Raw genomic sequence first — 21,457 nt, forward strand, 5'->3', positions numbered from 1 at the left:
GACTTGGTCGGCTACGTTTTGATTTCTGTTTTTCTGTTTCTTTTTTCTTTTTTTCTTTTTGTTCACGTGAGCTAATTTTATGTATTTTTCATGTATACTTTGTTTTTTGCATTAATGTTTTGATTTTCTTGTAAACAGGTTAACTAAAAATATTATCAAAGTTATTCAAACTTGGAATGGGTATCTCTATATACATACACAACCTAATCTATCGCAAAATAAATACCATATATTATCTTATCCTAGTGAAATAAGAAGTGATAGTTATAAATGTTAAATAATACGTGACAGTGAGTATTAGTTACTACAATATATTTATCGCAAGATATTTATAATTTACTGATACCTCCGGAGATGTCCGGGTCATGGATCAGGTTATAAGAAGTTTTGGGCTAATCTGATAATAGTCGAGCAAGTGAATGTCCGAGACATTATCTCCCCGGGAACTAGTAGAATTTCCTTGATTTACTTCGCATATTCAATGAAGTCATATGTAGATAATTTTCAAAAAAGACGCACGTGAAGTAATATGGTACCATTTTACTTCGCATTATAATCGAAGTCGTATCCAAGAAATTAGCGAAGTATTTGGCCGGTTCAATGAGAGAAAACCGGTCCAGAATTAGACCGTTGCTAAGTACAACAACATATTTTATTTTATCGATTTCGTAAAGTGCAGAAGTAATAGCTTATATAAAAATATCAAAAAAATTGTAATTAGCGACGGAACATTAAAGTGTTTGCGACGGTTTTGTTTCAAAAACCATCACTAATTAACGACGGTTTAGAGATATAAACCGTCGCTAATTGGCGACGGGTTTTGACATAAATCATCGCTAATTAGCGACTGAATATATCAAAAATTGTCGCTCATTAGCGACGGAATTTTTTTATTAAATTATAAAACAAAAATATTTATATATATATATATATTGTTTTATAATTTAATAAAAAAATTTAGTTTTATAATTATTTGTAGATACATGCTAACAAAATTCATGATCCCAACATTAAAAAATTTACCAAAAATTGAAGCTAAAAAAAACTTATCGTAAATCGAAACTAAAATCGCCTAAAGAGATATTTATCACAGATGTGAAGTGGTGTGGAGGATATAGATCGAGTGGGGTATATATAGACAATTTGCGACGGTTTTCGAAAAAATCGTCGCGATTAGCGACGGTTTTTGGCCAAACCGTCGCAATGAGCAACGGTTTATTTAAACAGTTGCTCCTTTAGCGACATTTAATTATAGCGACATTTCAATTAATTGTTGTTAAATATAGCAACGATTACAACCATAGCTAATTATAACGACGTTTCAATTAATTGTTGTTAAATATAACGACGATTATAATAAACTGTCGCTAATGAAGACGGTTTTTTCAAAAACCTTCGCTATTTATAGTTAAATCGTCGATAAGTGCGCTACTTAGCGACGGTTTAAGTAACAACCGTCGTAAAATTTTCCGATTTTACCTCCTAATTTTTTTTAGTGAATTCATAGTTTACATTGATTGAAGTAAATGTTTTGTATAACTTCATAGGTTTTGTATTTTGGTTAAGTAATTGATGCGAATGACTTCGTTGTTATGGAACTATAATGAATTAAACATATTTTATAACTTCTCCATAATTTTTATTTATTGAAGTATTTGGTATTTTGTTGCTTCACAATTTACATTTATTGACGAAGTAGTCCATTTGAAAGACTTCATTTTTTTTGTATTATAGTGAAGTAATTAATAAAGAATTACTTCACAATTATTGAGTTGTATTAAAAGTTAAATATCGGCTCATCTTTTACAGAGTAATTAAAAGAAATTAAAAGTTAAGTATGATTCATTTTTTTACTTCACTAAATATAAATTTTAATTTTTTTAACTTTTTACTTCATCAAAACTACTCTGTTGAAGTGAAATGTTACAAAAAATTAGAAGTGAAATCCGTGTTTTTTAAATTTTGAAGTAAAAAATGTTTTACTTCGCTGGTGTTATTACCGAAGTTAATTGGTATATACTACTTCATAATTAATAATCGTTGAAGTAACCGGTGACGAAGTAAAAACAAAAAATTCTACTAGTTGGGCCACCAGAAGCCCGGGATTCCAGACGAGTTTCCGGCTGATGGCTTTCTACCCGAGTTACCTCGATAATAGCACCTTACTCAGTGCACAAGTATGAGATACCTCATATTGGTAATCATTATTGTCACAGATTTGGCGTAGCGAAATGGACAGTTTGGCGTGTTAGAAAAGCAGGGTATATGCAACCATCTTGCCATGATTAGTAAGTGGGCTATGAAAACAATGACATCATTGATTTTCTTTCTATAAATACCAGGTTTTTTTAACATTAAGGATTCATTCACTTACATATTGCCTACAACATTTATTACCAAATTCTCCCTATAACCGTTGACTGACTTGAGCGTCGACGTGATCACGCCGGAGAATCTTCCGGCGCCTATTAACATTCTTTCTCCCTTGAAAGTACAGGTCCAGGTGCCCGGACAACCATCTCCAGCTCATCAACTCGACCCGGTGAAATCGTCCACCAAGCTTTTACCCGATTCATCCGGTCTTCATCAATTACTATTGACATGCATCACTAGTTAAAGGATTTGTTTAATACTATCATAATCGTTTTTTATTCGAAAGAGAATCTTATTATTCATTCCCCTTCACACATATTTTTGAATTAGAGTAGGTCTCTTGTGAGACGGTCTTAGAATCTTTATCTGTGAGACGGGTCAACCCTACCGATATTCACATTAAAAAGTAATACTCTTAGCATGAAAAGTAGCATAAAAAGTAATATTTTTCATGGATGACCCAAATAAGATATCCGTCCCACAAAATACGACCCGTGAGACCGTCTCATATAAGTTTTTATCTTTGAATTACTATTGAGATGCATCACTAGTTAGCGAATTTGTTTATACTAGCATAACCGTTTTTTAATTTTATTTTGAAAGATAATCTTATTACCCATTCCTCTTGGTGATCTTATCACAAGAAATACCATAACATCTATGGATGTAAACAAGTTGAGTCGAGCTGTGGCGAACACTATCAGGCTCAAGCTCTCGGCTCGAGTTCGATTCGAGTTTTTATTATTAGGATCGAGTTCGGCTCGTTTGAAAAATACTAAACTCGAGCTCAATTTGTTATAACTTTTTTATCATGTTTAACGATCTAGGGTCGAGCTCTACTAGTTAAACGAACTCGTTTTCGAGCTCGTCAAACAAATTTGTCATTTTAGCCAAAAAATCAACTAAAATATCAGAAATTAAGGAGTATGATTCTCATTTATATAATTTCAATATCTCATATTTAACTAGAATAGTAACATGAGACAAAAACTCATGGAACAACAATCTAAACCAAAAAACTAATTGAGAGCTCGAGCTCGATTACATTTAATATAAATAGCAATATGTTATAAAACTTATGGCCCAATAAGCTAATTCAAAAAACTAGTCGAGCTTGCGAACATGACTACGAGCCTACGAACCGAACATCCTGAAGCTCGAGTTTGGTTCTATTAGCTTAACGAACGAACTTTTTATCTAAACGAACTTCGAATAGCTCACGAATATTTTAGTTCGTTTATATCTTTATTTATATATTAAGATTTTGTTCTGATTTGAGATTTAAATACTAGGGAGCATTGATCATTTAATTTATTTTCACTCTTTCAATTATCATTTTTGATTGATTTTTATATTTATTTTTATTTATTCACCATATACGTGAACTAATGTATCTATGACAAGCTGTAACTTTTGATATTTTGCATCGTTAATGATATTTTTTTAAAAAAGGAAAAAATTAAGGCAAACAACTCGTAGGCATCCAACGGTGAGCTCGAGCTCAATTTGTTATAACTTGTTTATCATGTTTAACGATCTAGGATTGAGCTCTACTAGTTAAACGAATTCGTTTTCGAGCTCGTCAAACAAATTTGTTTTTTAGCTTGTCGAGCATTTTAGCCAAAAAGTCAACTAAAATATCAGAAATTATAGTATGATTCTCATTTATATAATTTCAATATCTCATATTTAACTAGAATAGTAACATGAGACAAAAACTCATGGAACAACAATCTAAACAAAAAAATTAGTTGAGAGCTCGAGCTCGATTATATTTAATTAAAATAGCAATATGTTATAAAATTTATGGCCCAATAAGCTAATCCAAAAAACTAGCGGAGATTGCAACATGCTCACGAGCTTACGAACCGAACATCATGAAGCTCGAGTTTGGTTCTATTAGCTTAACGAACGAATTTTTTTATCTAAACGAACTTCGAATAACTCACAAATATTTTAGTTCGTTTACATCTCTATTTACATATTAAGATTTTGTACTGATTTGAGATTTAAATGTTAGGGAGCATTGATCATTTAATTTATTTTCACTCTTTCAATTATCAGTTTTGATTGACTTTTATATTTATTTTTAATTTTCACCCTATACGTGAATTTATGCATCTATGACAAGCTGTAACTTTTGATATTTTGCATCGTTAATGATATTTTTTTTTAAAGAAGGAAAAAATTAAGGCAGACAACTCGTAGGCATCCAACAGGGAACATATACGAAAATATGAGAAAGATATATTAAGGTGGCCTTACAGTGTGTCAGCCCCATAAATAATCCAACAAAGTATATATATATAAAAAAATTAACAATGACATACAAAAAGATAATACAAGGTAATTAGAGGGACACCGAATTTAATGTGATGGCACATAATAGAATTAACCAAAACAATATCATTTTACATATAATATAATATTTTAGAAAATACATAATAATTTTTCTTGTAAAATTATTTTTTCACAAACTTTTTCATTAAAACAAAGAAAAATAACATGATTCATATATATAATAGTCATTATTATCTATTGATGATCAAAATCATGATTCATATACATAATACTCATTATTTTATTTTATGAATCAACTCGACTTATTAATGATCATTGTAATGATTCATATATATAATAGTCATTATTTCATATGAACATGACATATATAATATAAAAAAATGTTATTTTATATATAAAAATAAATCTAATAATTCCGGTGGACAAAAAATAAATTAGATGCGTACCCTGAAATCAATCCCCAAGTAAAAAAAATGTTTTGTTCATATTATTCATATATATATAGTGTCACTCAATACATAAAGTAAGAAGATAAATAATGGTAATTCATTCAAACATAATATATAAACTAGTTATTCTGCACACACGATGTGTGTCTACAATCTTTTTTATCATTATCGATCTACTAAAGTGAAATTTGACAAATTATGGAGGGACTAAATTGATATTTGAATTGTTGAAATAAAAAAAAATAAAAGTGTGTGTTGAAATTGAAAAAAAAAACAAAAAACAAAAATATAATATTAGTATCATATAAAGTTAAAATTGGAAGATTGTGTGTTGAAATTGAAAAAACAAAAACAAAAATAAAAGTGTAATATTAGTATCATATAAAGGTAAAATTAGAAGAAAAAATTCGTGTCCTCTCTAGTAGTTATTATCATGTCCTCACACTTAATAAGATAATATAGATAGTATAGATAGTATAAAGTATAGATAGTATAGAAGTGTAGAAGTGTATATATATATATATATATATATATATTTATTTATTTATTGTAATCCATCACTCGGCATAGTAACATCTACCAAGCCAGAAATGAGAGGAGAAGCAGCCGTCTTCAAGACACGTGTTGCTTGTTGTACGCCAATTCAGGCGAAGCCTAAAATCAATGAGCGAGTACACGATCACGCTTTTAGCACCCACTTCCCACGTATTTGGGAAGTTCCTCATTTCCATTTAGTTCAAACCCCGCAAAAGAAGAAAGGAGAACACAGAAATTAGCACATACTATTCCTCTCTCTAAATAAACCTCTTCTTCCCTGCACCTATTGTCATTATGAAATTATCTGTTCTTTTCGAGTGTTAGAGTATATTACTTTATTCTTTTCCTCGTTTTTTGTTCTCAGGTGACCTCAAGTTAAACGAGGAAAAATTGCGGAAAATGACGGTCTCTCAGAAAATTACTAGAACTTTCCGTGACAATTTTTCGCTGGCTAAGATGTTGATTGTTTTCACCGTCAGGTGAGCGCTGATCTGTTATTTGTCTGATTCTTCTTTTCTTTTTGCTGAGCTTGGTGCTGTTTAAGTTCTTTCTGATTTTCTTCCTTTTATTGTTATTCTCTTCTTCTATTAGAAAATATAGTTCTATTTTGGTTAGATTTATGTTTAAGCTGTGATAGATGGTTTGGGAGCACAATTTTGCCCGTTGGACGCTGAACAATTAATGAAATTGAGTTAACAACTTATGGACTGAGGTGCTTAGTTTCTTAAGGTTAATTGGAGATGGAATTTGTTGTTGTTTTCAGGACTTAATTAGCGTTAATAGCAGGTAAACTGGTTTAGATCCATGACAATTGACGGGGAAATCCGTAAAATAACATTGGAGGTCATTTTTTTAATTAAATAATTGACCAAAGTTAAAAACAAAATACCCGACAATTTAACAGTATGAGGAAATTCATCTCTGCCCTATTTTTTTAAAGTAAGGGATCGGGTGAAATAATTTGTAAAATTACTTCGGTCGACTGTTTAATTAAGAAAATGATTTACTCGTGTATATTTCACCCCAGGATCGGGTTACTACAACTCGATTTAGAACCCATGATCTCTCGCCTATATTATAGAAATCAGTTATTGGTTGTCGAAGCAAAATGTTTCATCTAAATTGCTGTCGCGGTGCGGAAATAAATGGTTTACTTCTTTTGATCTACAGTAAATCTGCCTGTTAAGTAATTTGGTTTCATCTTGTTTCTTAGTAAAGCTATATGGTCTGGATGAGTGACGAAAATTTAAAGAAAAGTTTTAGTTGCCTGAGGTTTTCTGGAAGTTAGACACAATTATTTGTTCAATATACTTAGTTCAGGACTAATGAAACACACATTTCTTTGTTGCTTCCTTTTCAAATAAATAAATTAGTTTGTATTCTCGACAAGATTTATCTGATTACCAGTTGTGTTGTGGTAAAGAAAGAAGTTGATATTTCCTTGCTGTCGTGCGTATGCATATCCATCAACTTAATGTAAGCTCATGAATAACATATTTGGACTGCATTTTTTGTTGGTGTTAGTCTTATAATAACTGCCATAATTGTTCATCTTAATATCTACAAATTGCAATACATTTTTAAAACAAAATAATTTGAACTATACCTGACTAGTACATAAAATTTTAAGGTGAACCAGTACCTATTGACATTGAATAGAATGAAGATAATTTGGAAACTTAGTTGCATTCCATTTTTTTTAACTCAATGGCAGTGGTGGGGGCCTTGTGGCATATTCTGATGCTAATCCTGGGAATGGAGGAAATATTGTCTGCTCAGCTGAGACTGATAGCAAGAAAAAGAGAGTGGTGGTTCTTGGAACTGTGTGGGCTGGAACAAGTTTTTTAAAGAACCTTAAAAACCCCTCGTATGATGTTCAGGTGATATCCCCACGTAACTATTTTGCATTCACCCCATTGCTACCTAGTGTTACATGTGGCACTGTGGAACCTCGCAGCATTGTTGAACCGATTCGCAACATTGTGAGAAAGGTTAGTATAATAAATGGGGCATTACAAATCTTCTTTTTCTCCTGAAACATAATTTTTTTAAAGCATTTTCCTTCAAATATCTATGTTTTCATTTTCACTGAAATCAGTTTCAAGTGAAAAGCGCCTTAACTTTATGCTGGAAGCAGTTGATCAAAGTATCAGGTTCTACTTGGTGTGTTGTCGTTCTTTGAGTTCGTAATTAATGGCTCTATGATATGTATTGTAATGTATATCTGATATCTCATTCTTCGAATAAGAGATGGAGGGAGGTTACAACCGAGCCTCCCTCTATTTTATGGAAATTTAAAGTTTATGTATTATTTTTTAGATTGTAAGATTTCCCTCCCCAGAATGGATAAATTATCCCTCCAAGTTCTTAAAAACTTCTCTTTTGTTACTCCACTAGTCTGACTTCCACAAGTCCAACTTCCATACAATTTGAGTACCCAATCCCCACAGTCCACTCTCCTCTTCATCTCTCTGGTTTCTTTTTCATATTTCAGTTTGTCTATCTTTTCTGCTCTTTTCAATTCTTCAACTTCTTTTTGTATTTAAAATATTTAGTCTGTCCACTTGCGACTGCAATCTAAGATATTTTGTTGTTTCTGTTAAATGTTTGTCAATATTTTGAAACAATAGTTTTTTTTTTTAATTTTCTATTCTATTAAATTAATATTGTATCTAGGAAGCAATTTTTTTTCAGACTGTTTTCCTTCCCAAATATATATTCCTTAAATAATAATGATTAATTTATTAAAAATTTAATTTTACCCCCAAATTGAAATTCCTAGTTAAGTACCTGCTTCGAATTCAAGAATAATCTTTAGTTTCCTTCTATGCCAAATGGTTAAGTCAAGCTATAGACATGACAAAATTCCACCTCGATGTTGGTGGCGTCGTGTGAAATTTTTTAATGGCATAGCTAATGGCATTTTAAGTTATTGTAATTATTTAGCTTTTAGTCATTGCTTGATGTAATTTATGTTTTGGCAGAAAAACTTAGATGTTCATTATTAGGAAGCAGAGTGCTACAAGATTGATGCGGAAAATAAGAAAGTTTATTGTCGATCTAGTTTGTCTAGCAATCCTAATGAGACCGAGGAAACTGTGGTGGACTATGACTACCTTGTGATTTCCATTGGAGCCCGTGTAAATACATTTAATATCCCTGGCATGGCCGAAAATTGTCAGTTTTTAAAGGTAACATCTTCAGAGTTACTCTCACCTATTGCTATGTCTATGTTAATCCTTCTGTAATGCACAGAAGATGATTTTCACTTTGCTTTTAAATTGATGAATATAAGTATTGTTTATTAGCCCTTGACCCGAATTGAAACCTAGTCATTTCACTGTGTTGCATAAAAATACATGCAAATGGACCATCCCAATATCAGGGGTATGAAGATTGTTATACACGGCGCCTTTATCCTTGCAAACTTACTTCTTGAAACTGCTTCTCATGCAGGAAATAGAAGATGCTCAAAAGATTCGTAGGACTATTGTTGATTGCTTTGAAAGGGCTAGTTTACCTAATCTAAGTGATGAAGAAAGAAAGAAAATTCTTCATTTCGTTGTTGTTGGTGGAGGTCCGACAGGTGTAGAGTTTGCAGCAGAGCTTCATGATTACGTCAGGGAAGATCTTGTTAAACTATATCCGAAGCTTAAAGACACAGTTCAGATAACACTACTCGAAGCTACAGATCATATTTTAAACATGTAAGTTTCTTGTTCACAGTGTTTTGGTGTGTTGTGTTTAGGTTATAGTAGCACGACTGTTCTTGACTTCTAACACTTCATTAGAAACTCAAAGAACTTAATGCATAAATTTGATGGGCCAAGGTTGATCAATAAATGGGCAAATTTGAATGCAATTGTAGATTGTAACCAGCAATTGTCTTGAACAGAGTTCACTACTCAGGTATCCATCGTCAAATCTATTATATTCCGTTATCTTGTACTGCAAATCATATGATGGAGCGTGTTTTTCTCATACTCTGAGTAAGCTGAGTTGGCTTTCCATGTATGTCCATTTACTTCCTTCAAGACTGTTTGAGGAGTGGATGTGATTGAGGCTTTTAGCTCATTGCTGAACTTGGAAAGTACCTCAGCAACGGAGTGGAAGTTTAATGGATTATATAAGTTTCAATTCAGGGTCTTGAAAGTTGAAGTTTGTTTACAAGACAAGCATCCAGTAACAAACAATAATAGTTGGTGGGGTTGACTGGTTTCGGATTTGGGAACTCTACATTTCTGCTACGTACTACTCAAGCCTGCCCATGAAGTGCTTTATGAATCTTTGTGGGCTCCAGTTTCAGACTACCAGTCATCATATATATAAGAATAACTGTTCATATGTCAAGATGCTTGTGTAGTTATACTTAAGTGACCCAATAATGACCAGAAATTTTTCTGGTAGTTTGAGTTTGTCTCTCGCGTTGCCTTTTTTGTGTCAGTTAAGCTAAAATAATTTGATTTTACTGTTCTAATAGATTAGTTTCCTTTTATCTTAAACCCATCTGTTCATTTTTTTAGGAAGATATCTGGGCTATATTTCATAAAGCAGATACAGACAACTCTGGCACACTGACAGTTAAGGAATTCCAAGAAGTTCTTAACGATGTATGCGAAAGATACCCTCAAGTAGGACTATATTTGAAGTCAATGAAAAATAAACAAATGCATAGTTTGGTTAATCTGCTGAAAGATTCAAAAGGGGATGCAGTCAAGGAATCAGTTGAAATAGACCTTGAAGAGTTCAAGTTAGCATTTTCCCAGGTGGATTCTCAAATGAAGAATCTTCCAGCAACTGCTCAGGTTTTGATTACGTACTACATTATGGCTGTATTTTTAAAGCAATTAGATGGATGCATTGATGTAACTGTTATGCTTTCTTGATGTCATTGCAGGTTGCGGCACAGCAGGGATCCTATCTTTCTGATTGCTTGAACCGCATGGAGAAGTGTGAGAAAAGTCCAGAAGGTCCGATTCGCTTTAGGGGTGAAGGACGGCACCGTTTCCGCCCCTTCAGGTACAACCTGACTCAATATCCTTTTAAGGTTGACAAACAAATGGCTATTCAGTTAGAGCATAATGGCCTTATTATATGATCACATAGTTTTATGTATTGCTTTCATCCTAATACCTTGATATCGTTAAAGGTACTAGCACTTTGGACAATTTGCTCCTTTGGGAGGGGAGCAGACTGCGGCCCAGCTTCCTGGAGATTGGGTTTCTATTGGTCACAGCACTCAATGGCTATGGTATTCTGTTTATGCAAGGTTTATACTTCTTGTTACTGAAATATTAGGTTATCTGTGAAAAATATGAATGATAAAACGAATTCTGTTTAGACAGCAAATTAGTCAGTTGGCGAACAAGAGCACTGGTCATATCAGACTGGGGAAGGTGTTTCATTTTTGGACGAGACTCCAGCTGCATTTAAAGCTGTTTCAGGTTCTAAATTTGTTTCAAGTAAGAACCACATGGCTTGTGTCTCTTTCAAAACCCATGGCATGCGCAGCATATTTAAGTTGTTACAATCTTGATTTGTCAATAATGTTTTTGCGGAGGTGAAGGTACACTACGTGCACCAAATTTTGGAGCTAGATGTGAGCGTTTGTATCAATAATTTCTAACGGCGGCTTTACTCTTGATCTGGTACTCACTTTTTCCCCCTCGTCTTAATGTGTGGATGGATTGACTGGTACGTTGATAAAAAGGAACTTTTATTCTCATTCAAATAAAATAATCTCAAATTTTAAATGTAATTAATTTGAAACCAGATTATCCATCCAAACTCCACCGAGTAGCCCACCCATAAAAGAGGGTCATTTAGACGTATATTATATTGCCTTCATCGTTTATTTTAACCATTCAGATGAACCGGTCTCATCTTCGAAGTCACGGGCTGTCGCAATATACAAAGCCCAATTATTTACTAATCGTACAAATGGTTCGAGTAAATTTATTCCTTCCCAATCTATGAAACCGTTAAATCAGAGATTGATAAAATCAATAATTTAGCTCTAAATGCAATCACCTTTCTACGTCTAGGTTTGAGTTTTGACTTAGCCAGGACATTTTAATTCGATCCATTTCAAGGCAAAGAGAAAAAATGGTTGCAGGCTTGAGGGGTATTTGTTAATGTAGCATGCACTAAGCCAACATTCTGAAAGGTAATATTTGTAAGAGTTTATTTTAAGTTATTGTCAGTTTTAAATACAATTTTAAACATTTTATAAATATTTAAAATAAGTTTTTGTAAACATTATTTAAGTATAAATGTTACTAAAGATAGTTTTATAAAAAATTTAAACCATTGATTCAGAAGACAAACATGAACACGAACGTCGTGAAGAACATGTATACACAACGTACTTCTTTGTGGATGCACAAGATTCTGTTGCACACATCATTTTTATTCTTGGAAGCAAAGGTATTTGTTGTCTATATGTATATCTCACTTGTTCCTCACTCAAAGTTATTTCATTCATGGATAGATCACGATGTTGATGAAAATCGTGAGGGTAGCTGAGAGGTCATATCTCGCTTTGGAACATCGGGTCGGACTTTCGAAATTTGAAAGCACAAAAAGGAATGCCAGAAGGGGGTCGGACAATTGTTCTGGCGTAGTCTCTCCGAAACTCAAGTCAGATAATAAAAAAACATAGAGAATATTATGTGTGTCTATATTAAGAGAACACATGAATAAAATAAACAATGACCGAAACCTGATATTTATAGGAGAATAGTCTTTATGTGACTGAAATTTTTTGATGACCAAAACTCTGATATTTGCAGAGTCCTGATTCCGTAGGACTCTGGATTCTCATTTGTAGACTCCTGATTCTGAAGGACTCTGGATTATCCGAATCTTAGATAATATTAGATTAAATCTCTGCGAGTTTTATTTCTGCGAGCTACACATTAACTCCGACGTAATCATGAGCTCGTCTAATACCCGGATTTCTATGGGAGCTTGGCTCGGGAGGTATGCCCAGACCTTCTCAATTGACGCAATAATATATTCTGTGAGGTGGGTTCGGACCATGATGGGAGGTAGGCTCGGGAGCTCGGCCACTTCTTGGTGATCAACAAGATTGTGGAAGTATTGGAGATAAGCTGGGATGAGCTCCCGGATGATCTCTCAACGAATCTGGATAAATTGAGTCATGGGTGGGTCTTCAGACGATCTAACGGATCCAGGTGAATTGGGCGACCTTCTGATGAGCCTTACGCCTTAAGATGATCTCCCGGAATTATTAGGATATTGAATATGATGAATTCACATAGGCTATCGAAAGTAGGCCGAGGTTATCCCCTGAGGTATCATATCAGATTTTCTAAATTCGAAGGCATTATCATTTTTACCGAACACTGGATGAGCTTCAAACAAGAACATTTACACCATTAATAGTATACTTTCTTCTACTAGGAATGATCACCTATGTGCAACGATGCACGTAGGTGACTAATAATAAAAAATAAAGATTTAGATAATTTTTAAAATCGTTTGAATAACATCTTGTTTATATGTATTTATTAATCTAAATATATCAAAACACAATAAATAAAAATACATGATGACGATAAATTGAATATATTCATTTATTTATATAACATTTTTCAATTCGTGTGATTATAACATAATGATAGCTCTATCAAATTAACAAAGATATTTTTCATCCAAATATTATTCACAATGAAAAATAATAAAAATAAAATTAATAGAATAATGAATATTACTAAAACCAAAATCACAATATTTTTAAATGAAGTGCATATAGAGATTGTCAAATAAAATTCACTTAATTAACTAAATTATCATAATGATGTTAAAATAAAACCACTAAACTTGTTATTAAGTTAAATATCAATTTTGTTTTTGCTAACTTTTAACTCCTTGTGAATTTTGTTTAACTTTGTTTTTTAAATATGTATTATACATAGTTAATTTATATCATAATAGATCATTTGAAAATTAATATTGATGATTAATAATTTCATGTTAAATAAAAAGTTAAAATAATATCAATCAAATAAATATTTGTAGTAAAACACATATACGTAACATTCAATTTAAAAATATCATATATAAAAAATTTAATTTCTAACAAATGATAATAAATTAACACTATAATTAATATTTATTATAAAGATTATCTTAATTAAAAAATTATAAGGATTATCTCATAAATTTAATACAAAAATATAAAATAATTTTCATTCTTTTTAATTTCTCATTAATTTCTTTTTCTATGAATAAAGTTGAAATAACTCAAAATAATCAAATTATATTGAAAAAAAAATATTAGAAAAATTTGCAAAAAAGCATATACAATCTACATGCTATCAATATCCATTTTGATTGGAAAAAAACCATAAGAAAGATAACATTTTCTCGCATAGTTTTTATAACACTTGTAGAAAAGTGTAAGCTTGAGATATATATTGAGACATTAATTAATATCACAATTTATTAATTAAAAATATAAAAAAAATATCATACTAATGTATTTGTAATATTTTTCGTCAATTCAACTAAAATAATGAAATAAAGTTATTCTCATTTTCCATCTCAACCCTTAAATCAGAAAATTAAAAATTCACCAAAATAAATAAATGAAACATTAATTAAGTAATGATGTATAAAAGTGTAACTAAGAAAATTCAAAAATCAAATTCATATATTTATAGGTATATAGATCTGCTAACTTTTAACTCCTTGCGGATTTTGTTTAACTTTCTCTGTTTTTTTAGAATACATATTATAAATATTTAATTTTATATCAGAATAGATCATTTGTAAATTAATATAGATGATTAATATTTCATGGTAAATACATTTTTTATATAATATCAATCAAATAAATATGTGAAGCAGAACACATATATAAATAAAATAATAAGTAATACAAAGTTAAAAAATATCATATTTAGAAAATTAATTTCTAATGAATGAAACTAAATTATTATTATAATTCATATTTATTAAAAAAATTATCTTTGTTAAAAAATTATAAGGATTTCTAATAAATTTAATACAAAATAGAAAGTAATTTTCGTTCTTTTTAATTAATCATTAATTTCTCTGTCTAGTTGAAATAAATCAAACTAATCAAACTACACGAAAAATAAAATATAAGAAAAATTTGCGAAAGAGCATATAGAATCTACATGGTCTGATCAATGTCCATTTTTATTGGAAAAGTACCATAAAGATGACATTTTTGAAGTTTGATATGTGTATTAAGACATTAATTAAATATCACAATTTATGAAATTAAAAATAAAATAAAATATCATACTAATGTGTTTGTAATATTTGTCGTTCATTCAACTAAAATAATGAAATAAAGTTATTTTTATTTTCAGTATCAATTTTTAGATCAGAAAATTGAAAAATCAAATAAATAAATAAATAAAACATTAATGAAGTAATGGTGAGTGAAATGATAACTAAGTAAATTAACAATTCAAACTCATATATCACCTAAATAAATAAATAAATAAATAAATAAAACATCAATGAAGTAATGGTGAGTGAAAGGGTAACTAAGTAAATTCACAATTCAAACTTACATATATATATATACTAGGACTGATCACGTGCGATGCACGTGGGTATCGCACGTGGGTAATTAATAATGAAAAATATAATAACGAGATTTAGATAATTAATACTTTTTAAAATTGTTTGAATAACATCTTGTTTATTAGTATTTATTAATTTAAATATATCAAAACACAATAAATAAAAATACACCATGACGATAAATTCAAATATATTCACTTATTTATATAAGATTTTTCAATTTACATGATTATAACATAATGACAGCTCTCTCAAATTAACAAATATATTTTTCATCCAAATATCATTCGCAATGAAAAACAATAAAAATAAAATTAAGAGAATAGTAAATTTTACTAAAACCAAAATTACAATGTATTTAAATGAAGTGCATACAGTTATTGTCAAATAAAATTCTCTTAATTAACTAAATTATCATAATTATGTTAAAATAAAACCCTTAAACTTGTTATTAAGTTAAATATCAATTGTGTTTTTGCTAACTTTTAACTCCTTGCAAATTTTGTTTAACTTTTTTCTTTTATAAAATAGATATTACATATCAACTCAAATATTTTAAATGGTATAATAGCTCAATTATCATGATTCCATCGATGTATCCAACAAGGACAATTATTGCACTCCAACAATATCAATAATCACACTAATTGCAATCTATGAGAATCGATCTCATGACTTTGACTCTTATATATACCAATTGTAAGATCATGTATTTGCTACTTTATCAAAAGTTATAATCGGGGTAACGATGCAACATTAACTAAAATCTTTTAAAATAGTAAAACAACTCAAATGTCACATTTGGATGGTTATACCTTACATAAACAATTATACAATTATTGCACCTAACAAATATGATATAGTTGTTATTTTATATTTTAGAAATCATTTTCTAAATCAAATTTATTCTCACTAATCAAATAATTTCATCGAACACAAAGTAGTTTTAATTAATAATAATAATTTAAACACATAGGTGACCACTCTATGTCATCACCTATGCTTCAGTAAGTTGCAATCATAGTAACAATCGACAATGAATTGGTAAACATAACTTAGTTAATTTAATAAGTGAGTAATATTAAATAAAAATTTTGTTATTTTGAAATGTGAAAAATAGTTTATATATGTAAATTCATCATATATAATGATAAATTAATTAATATGTAGAAAAGAGAAAAAATTGTTTTTTATGTATGTAATTTCATCATATACAATTTAAAATTAATTAATAGGTTGAAAAGAACAAACAATATAACAAATCAATATATTATATACGATGATTTCGTAATAGAATAATGCTAATATAACCATACTTTATATTATGTTTAGAACACAATTGAAAATTGATAACAAAATATATAATAATAGAAACTTTAATTTTAAAAATATTATTATTTAAAATATTATCATAATACATTATGAATCATAAATGAAATCACTAAATTATTGAGTAACTATTTATTTAATTATTACTTAAATCAATTTATAAAATAAAAGAAAAGATATGAATATTAAATATTCATTAGCAACCGAAGAAATACACTAATTTTAGTAACAAATTTTAGTTAGCAATAAAGAAAAATTATGGGTAAATTGATAAATTCAATATGAATTAATATCCATAGGCATTTAAGATAGACAATTAATTATAAAAGAACCCATAAAAAAATTATTGATTTAATTTGCTACATTAAATGAATAAGGGTAGATTGGAAAATTCACAATTAGAAGTAATATATTTATATATATGTTAGATAAGCCGCGTGACTACCAATTCAATCCAACAAAATGAATTTTGTTGATGCTCTCACTTAGGGAAAACAAAAATAATGTATGCATGTATGTGATTTCTATAATATTACTTTTTCCCTTTGTTTATATAGTTACTGCCCCATTTAATTTTCATTTTTACGGCACGGAATTTTTGCCACAAATTACTTGGCATGACTTAAAACATGAGCTTACTCATCGAAACAAGATGCAATAAATAACAGTACGTGACGCACACAATTATGTGGTAGCTTTGATGCTACACTGCCCCACATGATTTGGATGGACAAGATTCACACACATATGTGATTTTAAATAAATTAGTGGATCCTATGTATGTGTGGCTAAATTTAGACTATTGATTCTATCATGTAGGTAGTGTTCCTACATGTAGGATGAGGCATTTTGTCATGTTATGAATTGTACTGAGACATAACACTTTAATTGGCCCAACTCTTTTGGTGATTTATGTACTTTCTTTCACACACACGTTGTTTCTGTTGTAATGATCATGCCAATGTATATGCTAGCTTACCATTTCACCTGAGCTAGCTAGCTACTCCTTTCGGGGGTTAACTCAGAATTATTAGAGGGGTGACTGACTCCATGAAATTAGGATGATTAAATTTGAAATTTAATGAAAATTACACGTAAATTTTTAACCTTTGATTCTGATAGGATTCTCTCCTCTTATTATCCGTTGGATCATCTAAGTGATTTTTTCCCCTTTTCTTGTGTCATGGTTATCGAGCTATATGTGAGTAAAATTAACTTCGAAATAAACAGGGAATTTAGGCATAATAATAACAACACGTCTCTATTTTCTTTATTTGTGGTAGAAAAATCTATAAAAAGATGTGGTTTATAAGAGTAAAAAAAATTTGAAGATCCATGTTCTTCCCTTACCAATAGATTTTGTAATGCTCAGTCATGCATGTCACGAAGCCTAGCCTAAATTCCGGCACTGTACTTAGGTTGTTCACAGGAATAAAATTGGGGAATTCAAGTAATCCGTGAAACAATAGCAACTCAATATTATTGTTTTAAAAAATAAAAAATAAAAAATAAAAAAAAATAAACGAAAAGGAGAGGTAGCAATTGACTCAAAGCGGTTGCCCGTTCGTCACGAGCTGACATAGAACCATTATCTGGTGTAATGGCCATAATATCCCTGACATCCACCATATCTGTAAGGATATTTGGGTAAATTAAGACCTGTTAATTGAACAGATTTCTCAGAATCATGATTAGAAGATCACTCTCTCTCTCCATGTTGCCTCAAGTTCCAACTAGCCGGAATCTGGAATCTCGGTCGCCGGTGAATCTGGAACATTCCGAGTAAATGAGTTACCTTCGAAACCCGTGAAATTCAGAAAAGATGGGTGGCGGAAGTAACAGCACACTCGCTCAACTAACCGCACGAAAGCCAAGATTACAGCATGCAATTCTACTCCTCTCTTCGCTGATTTCCCTTTCGCATTCAATCAAAGTCTTTGCTGTGAAATGGCAGTCTGTAAGAAATAAACTCGAAGAGCTTTTGTCCAACCTCACCGCCATTGAAAATTGTGAATCCAGCGAGAACTTGTCACTCCGTGTTACTGTTGAGTCAATTCTAGCAACCCTCGAGGACTGTGACGAGCTTTTAAAGCGGTGTTTGGAGCTTTCTTACAGCGGGAAGCTTCTCATGCAAAGCGATCTTGATATTCTTTCCTCGAGATTGGATGCTCATGTGAAGAGTCTATCTGACATTTATGCTGTGGGATTGCTTAGGCAGAGCTATGCGTTGGTTGTGTCGAGGCCAGTTAGTGTCTCCGCTTCAAGGGATGATATAAAGTTTTATATCACCGATTTACTCTCACGGCTCAAAATTGGGAGCAGGGAAATGAAGAAACAAGCCCTCGTTGAGTTCAATGAAATTATTCTAGAAGATGAGAGATGTGTAAAGATAGCGTTGGAGCTTGATGGTTTTACAAGTTTTCTTGTGAATCTTCTTGATTTCCAAGACTGGGAAATCCAAGAAGAGGCTGCTAAAGCTGTGTCCTTGATATCAGGGTTTGAGTGTCATAAAGGTGTGTTAATTGTCGCAGGGATAGTTGCTCCATTAATCAGAGTTCTTGTCTCCGGGAGTGAACTGAGTAAAGAACTTGCAGCAAGGTGTTTGATGAAGGTGACAGAGTATTCGGATAATGCATGGTCTGTTTCTGCGCATGGTGGAGTAACTGCTCTGTTAAAGATCTGCGGTAATAATTCAGGAGGTGGAAACGAATTGGTTGGTTTGGCATGTGGGGTGTTGAAAAATCTCGTCGGGGTTGAAGAAATTAAGAGGTTTATGATTGAGGAAGGGGCGGTTTCTGTTTTTGTCAGGTTAGCTAAGTGTAAAAATGAGGTGATACAGATGCGTTCTCTTGATTTATTGCAGACTATGGTCAATGGAGATGAATCTACTCGGAAGTTGATTATTCAAGAAGGCGGAATTCGTACATTCGTGTGCATATTGGATCCCAAATCATCGTATTTAACAAAAACAAGAGAGGTGGCATTTAGAGGGGTTGTGAACATATATTTTTCATCTGAGAATTCATTGAGTTTGTTAATAAATTATGGTTTTGTGGATCATATTCTTTACTTTCTTCGATATGGGGAGATTTCGGTGAAAGAATTTGCCTTAAAGGCAGCATTTTGGCTGTGCGGGACATCAGAGGAAGCCAGGAAAGTAATGGGAGATGCAGGGTTCATGCCAGTTCTTGTTAAATTTCTAGATTCAAAATCATACGAAATTCGTGAAATGGCAGCCGAGACACTGTCTAACATAGTAACTCTGCCTCAAAACCGGAAGAAATTCGTGCAGAATGATCAGAATGTTGGGAAACTGCTGCAAATGCTTGATCCTGGGGAGGACAATTCAGGTAACAAGGAGCTGCTGCTTTCAATATTGATGCTGTTAACAAGTAGCAATACTGCAAGAAAAAAGATTCTCGATTCAGGTTACTCAAAGAACATTGAAAAGCTTGCTGAAGCGGAAGTATCAGATGCCAAAAAGATTGTAAGAAAATTGACTAGTAATAGATTCCGCAGCATCTTAAGTGGAATCTGGCATTCTTGAATCTTATCCTCCCCAACCCCAATGTTTCATCATGTTTCGATGGATTTTTGTTCTGTAAATCTGAGCAACTTCTTTTAAAGCAATCGGCTTTGTCTAATAATCTCAGCATTTAGAACATTACCAAAGGACCATCGATTATCTTCGACAATTTTTGACCTTGTAACCATTAGTAGTCGATAAAATCACAGCAGATGGTCGATGTACATATCACCAATTTTGTTTACAGAATTTGGGTAAAATCTATTTAATGTGGGGTGCTGTTTGGAGCCCATTTGCACATGGGGATGGATGGCGTGAAATAGAGATGGGCATGTGAGACGTAGACATCAATATTTGGACGGATTTACGTGCATACAAAAGAAGAGTCTGATAGCTGATCTAACGTCTATCCTTAATTTGCTCGTCTTTTCTCTCTGTCATGCAATTTTGTGTTTTCCTGCCCCTTTTTGGCCTCATCTGCTAATTGCTCACTCAAAATTAATTATTTATTCTGTTCATGGAATGGAATTGAAGATGCAAAATATATTTTCTTGGGCTGAAATGGGAAATGAGTTAAAAGGATTGTTGAAGAATGAGAATTTTTGTAGAGATAATTAGGTGTATGTTGCTATTAACATTTGGAAAATAGAATGTAAATCTTGAAAGAAATAAAAAAATGTGTGGAAGAAGAGGAGTATTCTTGGTTAATTCATCCTGCTAGATTTGTGGAGATAAGTGAGCAAATAATCGGTAAGACTTCGAATTAAATGATGGGAATAATGCAATATGGACCACGGGTTCCCATCTCTTTAGTTCAGTGACAGCACACTCAATCATACAGTAGGGGAATGTCTAAGAAGAAGACTCGCATTAGATAATAAAATTCACGATGTAGCTTCCTGGTTGATTAAAGGTTCTCTTCAGAATATAACTTTTGACATATTATGTGTAATCTTTAAAAAAAAATTATATTCTACCCCTCCCAAATTATTGCATGATTGTATTGTCTAAATGTGGTTCATTTAGGAGAGTACAGTCAGTTTCATGAATCATGACTGCACAGCCTTTATGATGCGATTGCAACAGTTCAACGTATGTGTACATTTATTACACCAGCATGTCTACTGTCTACAGAAACAAAATTTTAAATAAGGCAAAAAAAAAAAAAAACCAATGTATAAAGGAAATAAATTCCGGGCAGAGAATAGAGATGATTAATTGTCATGTAATCAATACCTAGTTTCGAATTTTCGTTAAGCTGTCATTTTCTTTCTTATGTGAAATTGTAAGAAATAACAAATAGCTTCTGTATAATAAATACCTATGCATACTATATGCATATGATTCAAACCGTAAC

General features: G+C 31.6%; 1 protein-coding gene and 1 pseudogene across 1 annotated transcript; both read left to right on the forward strand.

Moving 5' to 3' along the window:
• The first annotated feature begins 5,710 nt into the window (after positions 1-5,710).
• Positions 5,711-12,452, forward strand: LOC142518382 (external alternative NAD(P)H-ubiquinone oxidoreductase B2, mitochondrial-like; annotated as a pseudogene).
• A 5,546-nt stretch (positions 12,453-17,998) lies between these two features.
• LOC142518848 (uncharacterized) lies at positions 17,999-20,549 on the forward strand. Its single transcript, XM_075621674.1, has one exon. It carries the CDS (start codon positions 18,397-18,399, stop codon positions 20,119-20,121), a length of 1,725 nt encoding a protein of 574 aa, XP_075477789.1. The 5' UTR covers positions 17,999-18,396; the 3' UTR covers positions 20,122-20,549.
• Positions 20,550-21,457: the final 908 nt, after the last annotated feature.

The sequence above is a fragment of the Primulina tabacum genome, chromosome 11 (genome assembly GCF_025594145.1).
Source record: "Primulina tabacum isolate GXHZ01 chromosome 11, ASM2559414v2, whole genome shotgun sequence".
NCBI classification, from domain to species: domain Eukaryota; kingdom Viridiplantae; phylum Streptophyta; class Magnoliopsida; order Lamiales; family Gesneriaceae; genus Primulina; species Primulina tabacum.